General features: G+C 43.0%; 1 protein-coding gene across 1 annotated transcript in view; it reads right to left on the bottom strand.

Annotated features, from left to right (window-relative positions):
• Nucleotides 1-357: 357 nt before the first annotated feature.
• The window catches only part of LOC108558988 (Down syndrome cell adhesion molecule-like protein Dscam2), a 41,480-nt gene continuing 29,761 nt past the window's right edge, over nt 358-12,076 (bottom strand). Inside the window, exons 4-15 of the mRNA XM_017916098.1 lie at nt 6,925-7,191; nt 5,796-6,052; nt 4,730-5,660; nt 4,371-4,664; nt 4,192-4,311; nt 3,899-4,072; nt 2,975-3,828; nt 2,552-2,918; nt 2,249-2,493; nt 1,130-1,736; nt 582-875; nt 358-518 (exon numbers count right to left, since the gene is read on the bottom strand). Of these exons, the coding sequence (XP_017771587.1) occupies nt 373-518; nt 582-875; nt 1,130-1,736; nt 2,249-2,493; nt 2,552-2,918; nt 2,975-3,828; nt 3,899-4,072; nt 4,192-4,311; nt 4,371-4,664; nt 4,730-5,660; nt 5,796-6,052; nt 6,925-7,191 (4,556 nt within the window). The 3' untranslated portion in view covers nt 358-372. The remainder of the gene's footprint in view (nt 519-581; nt 876-1,129; nt 1,737-2,248; nt 2,494-2,551; nt 2,919-2,974; nt 3,829-3,898; nt 4,073-4,191; nt 4,312-4,370; nt 4,665-4,729; nt 5,661-5,795; nt 6,053-6,924; nt 7,192-12,076) is intronic.

Raw genomic sequence — 12,076 nt, 5'->3', positions numbered from 1 at the left:
CACTGCTTTTTCGAGTGTTTTCTCAACTTTGAACGCGAATTACAGCCAAACGGATAAAACCACAGTAATATATCAATACTTCCTAGATTCCCCAAACATTCAGCTTTCATATGCATCTTTTGGATTCATTCTATCTATTACAGTTTTCGACAAAATCAATGAAATGTAAAAACACTGCTTTTTCGATTGTTTTCTCAACTTTGAACGCGAATTACAGCCAAACGGATAAAATCACAGTAATATATCAATACTTGCTGGATTCCCCAAACATTCAGCTTTCATATGCATATATTGGATTCATTCTATCTATTATTATTAGACTAGTCCACGCCTCCCCAGAGAGACGCGCCTCACGGTTTGGAAAACTCTGCTTTAAATTAACTTACTTCTACGCCAAAACAGTGTTGCCACAAGAGCGACGAGCACCAAAATCGAGAGGATGATAGGCACCCAAACGCGCGCGTTCGCTAGAGGATGATCACCGGAATGCGAGACAGGTGGCGCCAGTTCTGGAGCAACTGCAAATACAAAACGACACAAATCAAATAAAAAAAAACAACAACAGCTGACAGATACAATACCTCCAAGTAAAGTTAAGGTTGTGAAATTGTAGATGGCAGGGGAATCACCGGCGTTATTGTGCGCGGTCACCTTGAGCTGATACTCGGTAGCAGGCCACAGCTCGGTGATGCTGTATATCCTCTCCGTCGGTTTCACGTGATTCGAGGCCATGATCCACGACATGTGCCGCAGACTTCTGTACTCGATGGCGAAGTATAGGATACCGCAACCGCCGTCACCCCACGAGTCCAGCCATACGGTCACCACGGTCGCGTTCATCGTCAGCATCTGCGATTGCTTCGGTTTCACCGGAACTTAACAATAACCAAAACAAAATATATATATAGATAAAATATAATATTCCAATAGATTTTTTAATCTTAAGTTGGCAATATAATTAATATTTCCACAAAAAAAAAACTAAATGCATATGTGGTTGCAGCATTATAAATATTATGATGTAAATTATTATGTGTTAGACGACATTTAAGTATATCTGGTTGCCAAATTGAAAAATAATTTGTGTGGTTGGTAGTATGAAAAACTATAGATAAAATGTGTGAAGTACCTGTTCCTTTTGTGTGTGCTGTGACTATGTCGCATGGTAATCCTGTGCCGATTCTGTTGTAGGCCGTGATGTATAGCAGATACATTGTACCGCACCAGAGGTTCCTCAACATGTGCTCGTCGGTGCGTGCGGAGATTTGCAGCTCTTCCCAATCGCCGTGATCCCTCTTGTAGTTAATAACGTACCCGAGAATAGGAGAACCTCCGTTCTTTTGATCGCTCCACCTGAGATTCAGACTATCCGCAAAGGAATCGATGACTGCAAGAACCGGTGGTTCCGGAGGCACCAGCACCCTCAAATTGTAAATAACTGTATCCCTTCCATACTGATTCTCAACGCTGCAGGAATAATTGGCCTGATCGACGCTCTGCACATCCTTGATAATAAGCGTAGCATTGGAAGTGATGATCCTGCGACCACCAACCTCCAAAGCCTGATCGTTCCATCTCCAAACGGGCGTCGGAAGTGGACTTCCAACCCTCTTGCAAGGTAACGTTATGTCCTGCTTCCAAGCGCTGATAACATCTCTTCCGAAGGAAGCGATCCTCGCTGGTACAGTCTTCGACAGAGACACCGTCACGACTCTAGTGCTTTCCCCTTCACCCACCTGAAAAACTTCCGCTCGTTAATTCCGTATTCATTGAATGAACCAACTTTTTTTTTTTTTAATTCATATCATATTATATTATAAAATTTGTGTTCTCCCAGTAGATCACATTCCGCAGGCAAATGAGTAATGCGATGGAGGGAGGAGGCGGCTGCAGCAGCCGCTATTTCAAACTGTAATTGGAATAGTTTGTATGAATTTTAATGAAGCGCCCGGAAAGTTTCGTTTGAATATATTTATCGCTGCAGTTTCGGTGGTGTGTACGTATATGAGTGCGAGTGCTCGAAGGGGGTAGTTGTTGAGTTGAGTTGAGTGAGAAAGCGTAGAACGGAAAATAAATTTACCGAGCGATCACAATTTCAGATACATGCACTACTTGCTGAATTGCTAATTGAAATTATACAGAAAAGAGAAATAATGGTGCTGCTCGCTTCAAGGACATTTCTCTTAAATTTGAAAATAAATATACACTAAAAAATTGAAAAAAGTAAATAAAAGGAGCATTCACATACCCTTGTCGAGGCGGTGACCCAGAATTGGCAGGTGGCCGTGTCCTGCAGCCTCACTGTCTCGTGCATCTCCGTCGCAGGACTGAGCACCCGTTTGTTGGTGCCCTCTTCCTTCCCATCCACCAGGGTGCTCATGTAGAAAGTGTATCCGGTTAAAGGGCCGTTGCTGAACTTGGGCGGAAGCCACGAAACTAGTATACGATTGGAGCCGCTTAGAACGGCCTTGATCTCCTCTGGCGCTGATGGAACTGTGTGTCAACACGAAAGAATAATCAAATGCAATTGCAGATGTGTTGTTATCTTTACCGTCCTCTTCGGTGTGACAGTAGACAGGTTCAGATCGAACTCCATCACCCGTTGCGGTGTATGCCAGAGCAGTTATCGAGTAGTTAGTGTACTTCCTCAAACCGGAAATGGTTGTTCGCAGTTGCGTGATGACTTTCGTTTGCTGATCATCATTATCGAACCATTCACCCACAGAATGGTAAGTGATCTTGTAGCCTTGAATAACGCCGTTTCGTCCTTCCGCCAATGGAGGTTCCCAGGAAATTAGGAGGCTTTGAGCGCTGAGCACGGAACATTGCAGATTATCCGGTGGTAACGAAGGAGAATCCTCTAAAGTTCGTGAAGTCACAGATTCGCTGACAGGTCCGGATCCTCTACTGTTGTAAGCCTACAAAATAATAATCTTAGCTTAAATGAATGATAATGTTAACTTTGAATTCTTACCTGAACAATGATGCTGTAAGTTGCAAACTTCTGAAGACTCTGCAGGATTGCCTCACCTCCGAAATGAGGTCGCACTTCGACGCTTTTGAACGTGTACTTGTTGGAATTCTGCGTGTCCTTGGATATCACTTGGTAACCGACGTGGTAACCAAGGAGATTCCCGTTCCAGCTATCTCTAGGTGGCGGTTCCCAGGTTACCATCAATTCCGAAGAGCTCTTCGCTTCCGCCCTAACATCCAACGGCGTGCCACTCGGGACCTCCTCCAGAGTGCTCACCTGCACCACCTGACTCGGCTCGCTCAATCCTAGTCGATTTTCAGCCAAAATCCTCAAGTGATAAATCTGCGAAGGTTTCAAATTCTCGACCGTCGTCGATGTCTGCGAGCCGGGAACGGAGACCTTCGAAGGTTGAGCCGGCCAAGATTCAGATCCCTGCTTGAACTGCACAATGTACGTACTGATTGGACTGTTGCCGGCGTGCGGTTGCGTCCAAGAAATCCCTATGGATCTACTCAATTGTTCGGTGACGCGCACGTTCTTCGGGAACTCGGGGATCTCCTGCACGATCAGTTGAATGCTCATTTTATCTTGGCCGTAAGCGTTCGAAGCTGAGCAAGTGAAGACCCCGGTGTCCTGTCTTATGGTTCTTTCGATGCCCAATTCCGAGACCATTCCTTCGGCCAACGTTTGCTCCCTGATGCTGTACCTCTGATCGATCTCGTTGGCAATCTGCTGTCCACCCATCTTCCACATGATCTCCATCGGAGTGTCGCCGATTGCTGAGCACTGGAGATGCGCCTGCTCTCCCTTCACCACCTGAATCTGCTTCGATTTTTGCGGGAAATGAGCGGGCGCTTAAAATCATCGCCGCTCAAAATTAGTACCGATCGCGATCCTTCGTCGTCCTTACCATTTACCACTTACCATTCACTTTGAGGAAGATCACTTTGCTCACGCCAGTTCCGATGTTGTTCTTCCCTTCGCACAGATATTGACCTTCGTTCTCCTTCGAGACGTGAGAGAAACTGAGCGAACCGTTCTGATACTGATGCACGTTTGGCTCAAACATAAAATCCTTGTATTCACCAGGTTGACTTCCTAGAGTACACATAACAACATATCATTATTTGGAATATGTGGATAATTAAAAAAAAAACAAAACTGTTTAATGTGAAAAGTTGTTAAAGTCAGTCAAAATATTATTATTACACATTTACCAACAGCCCTTTTCCAAGTGATCGCAGGTGTCGGGTAACCGTCGGCTTGACAGTTGAGCGTCGCCTCCTGTCCTGCCGCCACGTTCGAATCTGAAGGCTCCACCGTCCATCTGGGTGGAACTGCCATAAACAAATGTTAAAGAAAAACGAAGAGTTTCGTGGCAATCGTGATTTGTTACCGTTCACCGTTAAAGGGACGACGTATCGTTCGGCGCCTGCCACGTTGCTCGCGATGCACGTGTAATTTCCGGTGTGTGCGGAAGACACCTGATCGATGACCAACGAAGAAGAGAACTCATCGATGCGTCGTACGACCGTCCCCAAAGCGACGTTGTTCGAAACCGGTTTTCCGTTCCTCTCCCACCGGAAGTTGATTGGAAGATCGCCCTCCATAATCTGACACGTTATCGCCGCCCGCATTCCCTCCCTCAGCAGATCCGTCATCGGATTAATAGGAAGGATCTTGGGAGGCACTGAAAAAAAAAAACAATTAAACAAAGGACAAAGGATGGAACCTCGGGGGAAATCTATCGCTCACCGATCACTTGCACTTCGACATCGCGCCTGGAGGAATTCCTCTGTCGATTCTGCGCCTGACAAGTGTAAGTTCCGGCATCTTCTTTCCTTTGAGTTTGCTCGACGACGAGGGTTCCATTAGCGTAAACCCTCTGCCTACGATTGACTGGTAAAATTTGTCCTTCTCGCTCCCAGCTGATCGTCTCGATCGGATATCCGGCCACAGGGCACTTGATAATGAGGCTGCTTCCTGCTACGCCCGTTATCTTCGGCATCTGCCTTATGAATGGTAATCCGAACACGTTAACTCTGGCGCTGTGCGCAATCTTCCCCACCGAATTGTGAGCGGTGCACGTGTATTCGCCACCATCCTCAGCTTTGATATTCGTTACGTTCACGTGACTTATAACATCGTCTTGTATAGTGACGTACTGTCCAACCAAGAATCTAGGATGATCGGGTATTGGAAAACCATCTAATGTCCAAGTGAATTGGGGCGGAGGGTTTCCAGAAGCGACGCATTTTAAAGAAACTGTCGGACCCGGTTGAAGTGTTTGCTCGGAGAACCAGTAGACCAATTCGGGGCCGGCATCGCCCATGTCCAGTTCAGCTGTGGCTTGGGCTTGATCCCAGTTGTTGCTCACCATGCATTGGTACATGCCTCGATCGTCTTTGGATAGCTGCCTGATGGTCAGCCTAGGTGGCTCCACCATCACTTCCACCCTGTTGTCAGGCGCAATAGGTTTCCCGTTATGCAACCAACTTATCTGCGACACGGGATGCCCACCCACTATACATTGGAAACTCGCCTGCTTACCAACGTCAACCACTTGAACTTGCGGCTGCACGTGCGCCGATAAAGGAGCTGTTATCTCCAAGGTTACCCGAACACTTTCCTCTCCTGCAGAATTATTGGCGTAGCACATGTATATACCTCGATCCTCCAAACGCACCTACAATAATCAAAGAAACATTACAAAATTAATTAGGGTAATATGTAACTTTTATAAGTTGGGAACAACTCCAAAGGTATGCAACTACAATGTCAAATTTTGGTTACTCGTTGCGTTGGATAGATGGAGCCGTACCTTGGAGATCTTTAGGAGTCCGGCTGTGAGGATGGTGAGCCTCTCGCCGAGCGCAACAGGTACACTCTGGCCCTGCAGTTCGCGTTTCCAGTAGTAACTGGGAATGGGATAACCTTGGGCAACGCACGGCAACGTGACGTCCTCTCCGAGAGCGATGCGACGAGCATTGTACTTGTCCACCGTGATCCTCGGCTGCACCGTGTCCTTGGCCTCGGTGACGATGACCCTTCCCGGATACGAGCTAATCTGCACCTCGCCTAACGAACAATTCCATCAATTGTCTTACATACATAAATCGTTCTCGAGGGAAATGAATCTTCAAATTGCAAATTCACACGACCGTTTTGTGAGCATCAAAAGAGAGACGTAAAGATGGAGCGATAACGTGTATGATGGAGAACGAGAGAGAGATAGTAATAAAGTTTCGCGATAAATAAATTGCCACTTCGTCCTCGATCCTCCATCTCTGCCAAACTCAACTACTCTCCCAGGTAAATCTACCTCGCACATAAAATATTATTGCCTTCGCAAAATGTAACAGTCCATTATTATTATAATCAACTACTGCTAACATTTGCAAAACAACTTCAATATATGATGGCGCCAACAATTCTTGATATGCAACCAAAGGTACATAATCTTGTATGAAAAAAGTATAATAATTAGAACTGAATTAAGTAAACTCAACTACGATTGTAGGGTTGCATATATTGCAAAACATTATCCGTCTACGTGGCAAACTTGAGATTTCCCCCAAAATCTACAAAAGGGTTTATTTGCACTCCGTGATACTCATCTGGCAATTAATAAGCGGTTTAATCGGCGATTAGGGAGCGAAAAGTTTTAAACCGGAACAATATGGATTTCAGAATATACCTCTCTCTCTAACACTCTTCATCTTTCTGTCTACTTTAGTCTCTGGGGACGGCAAATTTGCTGCGGGCGCTAAGCGAGTTCCAGAATTGTTTGCGGAACAATTAAACCGCACGATCCTGGGGGAAGCCAAAAGCACAGGGATTGCAAACGCGCGCACTCTGGTGAAAATTGTACAGAAACTGTGAATCTTCAAATGTTTTTTTTATTTAATTTGTATCAAGTTGTCTCTTTTATTTGTTTTTTTTTGACTTACCTGTGAGTCTGTGCACGGTGCGACAGGCGTAGTTCTTGTAGCCGTCTCCTGGTCCTGCGTTGCTTATGTAGAGGTCACCGTTTGCAAGCACCACGTATTTACCACCAATGTCCGTGTTCGGGTAGATGTTGATCGCAGAGTCCTGCACCCAGGAGGTGACCATCACGTAGTCGTTGACGTAGCTGGGTATCTTGCACTTCAGCACGGCCGTATTACCACCTATTACGTATTCGTCGTGCACTTGGATGTCGTACTTTTGCTTAACAACTGAAAACAAAAGAACGTAGTATCTTAGAGAAAATCACTACATTGTGAAAACACAAGTGTTAACTATTCAAATCACTAAAATGTGAAGAGAATAATTGGTTGCATAATTGACGTCGGTGATGTGCGGGAATGTAGGATCATTTGGTTGCAGCAGCAGTAGCTTAAATAGTTAACTAACCACTCTTGTTACTTGGTTATATATCGCTCGCTGCCAACTGAAAATCAACTTCCGAATCAATCATGGTTCCTTTTTTTTTGTCTTCTTTTGCGTGCAGAACGTGTCTAGTCGTGAACAACATAAAGGAGCTTCGACCGGTAATAAAGATAAAAGGCGGTTTATCTTCTGGTCGGCGAAAGGGGATGAGAGAAAATGGAACATAGATGGCGCTTTAGGGGGAGGTTTAATGGCCTTTACGAGCACGTTCGCACCTGATCCGTATTGTTTTTATGAGCACGAGACGAGGAATTTACCTACGATACACACCTACGCCGCAACCACCGCCATCATCATCATCATCGTAGAAGCCATGAAATATTTACACTCTGCATATATAAAGAGTAGGCGAGAAGCGAGATGCTTTATCTCTCTCTCTCTCTCTCGTTCACTCGCATTATTCCCATGCCGCAAATTCACTTCGCAAATTAGAAAACGAATTTACATAATCCGCACATTCATCTCGCCCGGTTTCATCTCTCACTCTCTATCTCTCTCTTGCACATACATATACACATACATATAGAAACAGTAGCTGCTCGCAAATTAATCCCGCGCCGGGCATAAAGACCATCTACATATCATTTTCGCATTTACCGCGCCATTTCTCAACGTCCCCACAAATGCGCTCATCGACTGCGGCAGGATTAAACCGAACGACCTCCTCCTACTCATCCTCTTCATCCCTATCCTCATCAACAAGTCCTCCAAGTTCCACTAATTACTCAACGTCTCATATGCGTGCCGAACGGAGTACTAATTTGCAATATTCGCCTATTCAATGATTAAACGTTAGGTGTCTCATTTATGCAACCCAATTTGCAAACCACCTTACACATTGCATACTTCACCATCTATCTCAGTTTGTCAAGAATCCATTGATTTATATTCAATTAACATAAAGAGTATTTAATAATTACTAGAATCTGTTACAATATATTGACGAAATCTCTTAATTTTATATGTATACAAAATTGTCTACATTTTGAGATAAAGGTTATGTTTTACATGACGACAACATAAGAAAAAATAAGGTTCCATGTCATTTGTAACAAACTAAAATTTGACTGTTGTTTGGTTGATTACTATGGTAACGTAACAATCATTTTTTAAATGATAAAAGATTCGTATTGGACGTATCCATTGGACGTCTGAAGTTGCCTAAGCTTAAGGATTTTGTTTGACAAAGCAATGTGTAAGGTTGGTAAAACGAAAGAATATATATATATGAAAACTGAAATAGGTGATAGTTGGAGAGACGTGGACTATTGCATTACAATGACTAATATCGGCCAATTGATCTGGATTTGCACGGGCTTTGCAGCCGCGCTGAGGTTTCAATCCATCAACCGGCATTTCCTCATTGCCCACTTCCACCATTGCCAACCGCAAAGAAAAAAAAACTACATCTCGTTCGAAAAAAAAAAGAAGCGACGTAAAACATAATCGATTTACGCGTTTCCATATCAACAAACATATTTTAATGTAAATGGAAAACGCAATGAAACGAGTGCATACTAAATAAATAATACCAACAGCAGGCAAAGAAAAGTAAAAACAAACTATGCGAAGCGAAATTTAGGAGAGAAAAAAAAAAGCTTATGATTGCACTCTCCACGCCGTTTCGCCATTCCTTTTAGCCGTTTTCGCGGTAATAATTCCTCTTTTTTTCTGGTTACATATGTTTTCCGTTTCAATTTATGCGAATTCGGGTCACGCAATTACTTCAGTTGGTATTACGAAAAAAAAAATGGAGAAGAAACGAGACAAAATGTTTGCATTGGGTGAACTAACAAAAAAAATAAAAGAACATCAATTGTTCTGTCAAAATAGAAAAATTGTACAGCGTTGCATAATCGTGCGTCTTATCTATCTTGGCGCTGTGCGAGGGTAATGTTTTCTGAAAAATAAATGAGGGCATATCGGTTGGTTTGTGTTTCGGGTCACGGCTTGATTCCCGCAGATTTGTTTCCTTATTGCCGTCGTTATCCGTTGAAAAATGCAATGCGCACTGAAAGGCCGCTTTTCAGAAATACGGAACGAAGAGGTGGAGGAGGAGGAGGAGACCCGAAAACCTTTTTCCGTCCGACCCAGCTTTTTCAAACATAATCGCTTTTCCGGGCCGCCGCTCCGAAACGTCGACATCGTTTGCGGAGGGAAAGGGGACTCGAGACGGTTTGAGAGGGCCGGTAGAAGACGCAGAAGGCGGCGATCAAAGCGCAATTCAATAAAAATATCGTTCGAATTCAGTGCTGAAGAAAAAAAAAACAAAAAAATTGTATACAGAAAATAAGTATTGAGACGTTCAGACGAGTTGAGCATTAAACGATGCCCCTTTGATGATTTCAGGCAACTTAGTTTGTTGTTGTTGTTGCTGCTACTGCTTCTATAGATTGGATGCGTGTGTCGGTCGTTTAATAACCTTTCAGCGAGAGACTTTTATATAGGTCGCACTTGGGATCGATGGGTCGTGTTGCTCTTTACATTAAATGTCCGATGAGCGTTTTTCGTTCACACTCTAAACCCCAACGTTCTGCAGATTTCAAGCATAAACTAAAGAATAGTACCACGTGGTACTTCTAACGTTATAGAAAAAATGCAACCAACTGAACATTGAATCAGAATCGAATATGAAATTCATTACAGAAACTTGGACAGTTCCAATTGGGTTGCCTATTTCTAGACTGCCTGTTTCTCATCGATCCGCTTCCAATTAGTCATAAAACGAAGCGAAACCGGACTAAAATAAAAACACATTGATAATCAACGAGATTTAAACTTTTCTCTTCCCCATTCGTTTCGGGGAAAACGAAAAAAAGGGCAGAATCTGTCGTAAAAAAAAAACAACAAAACGCAGCTGGAGTTCAGATGAGATAATAAAAACATCCCTCGACGAGGGTGAATTTTGATGTACACTTTTAATACATTTCGATTGTGGATCGAATTTACGGCTGCCCTTTGACCCGGATTTAAGCAAAAATAAGAAAGAGAGCAAACAGTAAATATATCTTTCTTTCTTCGTTCGCTCCCAACGTCCTTTCGTCTCTACTTTTGTACTAGCTAACTTAATTCTCAAACATTTTACTCACTTTGTTTGATGGAGTCTTAATTCGATTTTCTCGCCGGCAGGATATAAATTCATTCCGCCGGGAGCGAACGTTCGCACGTCTCTCTCTACTTCCCTCTTCGTCTTTGCAATTCTACTTCCACTTCTTCTTCTTTTTCTTCTTATTATCATTATTATTTACATAATCCGATCAGACGGCTCCAATTGCCTGTGCAGACTGCGTCTAATTGTTAGTTTTCCGCTTCTTCGCTATTTTACTGTTGCAGCGAGCGAGAGCACCTGCTTAATTTCCTTATTAGATTACGTCGTGTTCGATGTTCACGAACTGACAAGTTCGCATGGTTGCAATTCCCTCGCAACGTGCATAATTGGTTGCATTTAAAAAAAAAGCTTAAACAATTGCATAACGAATATATATATTGTATCATGTACGAATGAATATATTGTAAATTTCAATGAATTTACAGTTTATCGAGCAAACATAACTAATGCAATAGGCAACTAACTAACCAATTATCAATATTAGTATACAGATTACGTGGAAATCAATAAGATTAATTATTGCAGTAGTATAATTACGGGATTAATTTTGGAGCTGTGTAATTAGAAGTGCAGGATTACCACCTACATAAATAATCAATTGGCATTCAATTAGTATCCTGCAGAGAACTTAACAGTCAATGAACTTAATGTGAATCATCTGAAACGGTTGCAGATATTATAGTTTTTGTATAGGCATTTCAAATATCATTTGATGTGAATTACATTGGAATTACCAAATCAATATGCAACCCAATTATCAATATTGATGGAACATCGTACGGAAAATACTAAGATTAATTAATGTCGTGCAATTAGAAGCTAATGGAGATGAGATAAGTTTGCTTGCGATTCGCAACAGATGACGTTACGCTTGTTTTGTCCGTAAATCCTCGAACAAGCAGGTGCACAACTCGATAAAAGTCAACTCAATTAAGGAACAATAAGGGGATGCCAACTGTTGAATTGAATTTCACGCGCGAACGTGCCCGAAATGCCGAACGGAAACTTTTATATTTATTTTATTTTCATATATATTTTTTTTTATTCAGTTGCCTCCCCGTATTGTGTTGCCTTTAGTTTTGTTGGACCCCTAAATCCCCGACCCTTAAAGGAATCTTGTCGTGCATCCATTTATTGTTATTATTATTATTATATTTCCGGACGCTTTTGCCTGGAATATTGAATGCGAACAAAGTGGGTTAGTTGCCCTGTTTCAAAGAGGTGGCGCGGTTCAAAAAATGTAAATAAAAGTAGAAGACGAGGAGCACGTCGGGAAAAGAAAAAGAAGCGTAAGCCCTCAATGCATGTATATATATATATAAAGATGTACGTGCTCGTAAGGTGGGGGGAGGGTTAAACGTGGATCGTGATGGGAGGGTTGCGGGGGTTTCTGGTCCCGGGACGGCAATTTTCCTGGGTATTAAGTATTCAACCGCCCCCTCTATTGCTTCCCTTCTAAGAAAAAGGGAAGCCTCGTAAAAGGAATGCAGTGCAGAAAGCGCACCTGTGCACTCCCCCAACTTTACGTCTTTGCTTCCAACATCTTCCACCCTCAACATCCC

This window comes from Nicrophorus vespilloides, unplaced genomic scaffold (genome assembly GCF_001412225.1).
Source record: "Nicrophorus vespilloides isolate i.1.1-1 unplaced genomic scaffold, Nicve_v1.0, whole genome shotgun sequence".
NCBI lineage: Eukaryota > Metazoa > Arthropoda > Insecta > Coleoptera > Silphidae > Nicrophorus > Nicrophorus vespilloides.
Note: the sequence above shows the minus strand (reverse complement) of the source record. Positions and strands in the feature narration are given on the sequence as shown.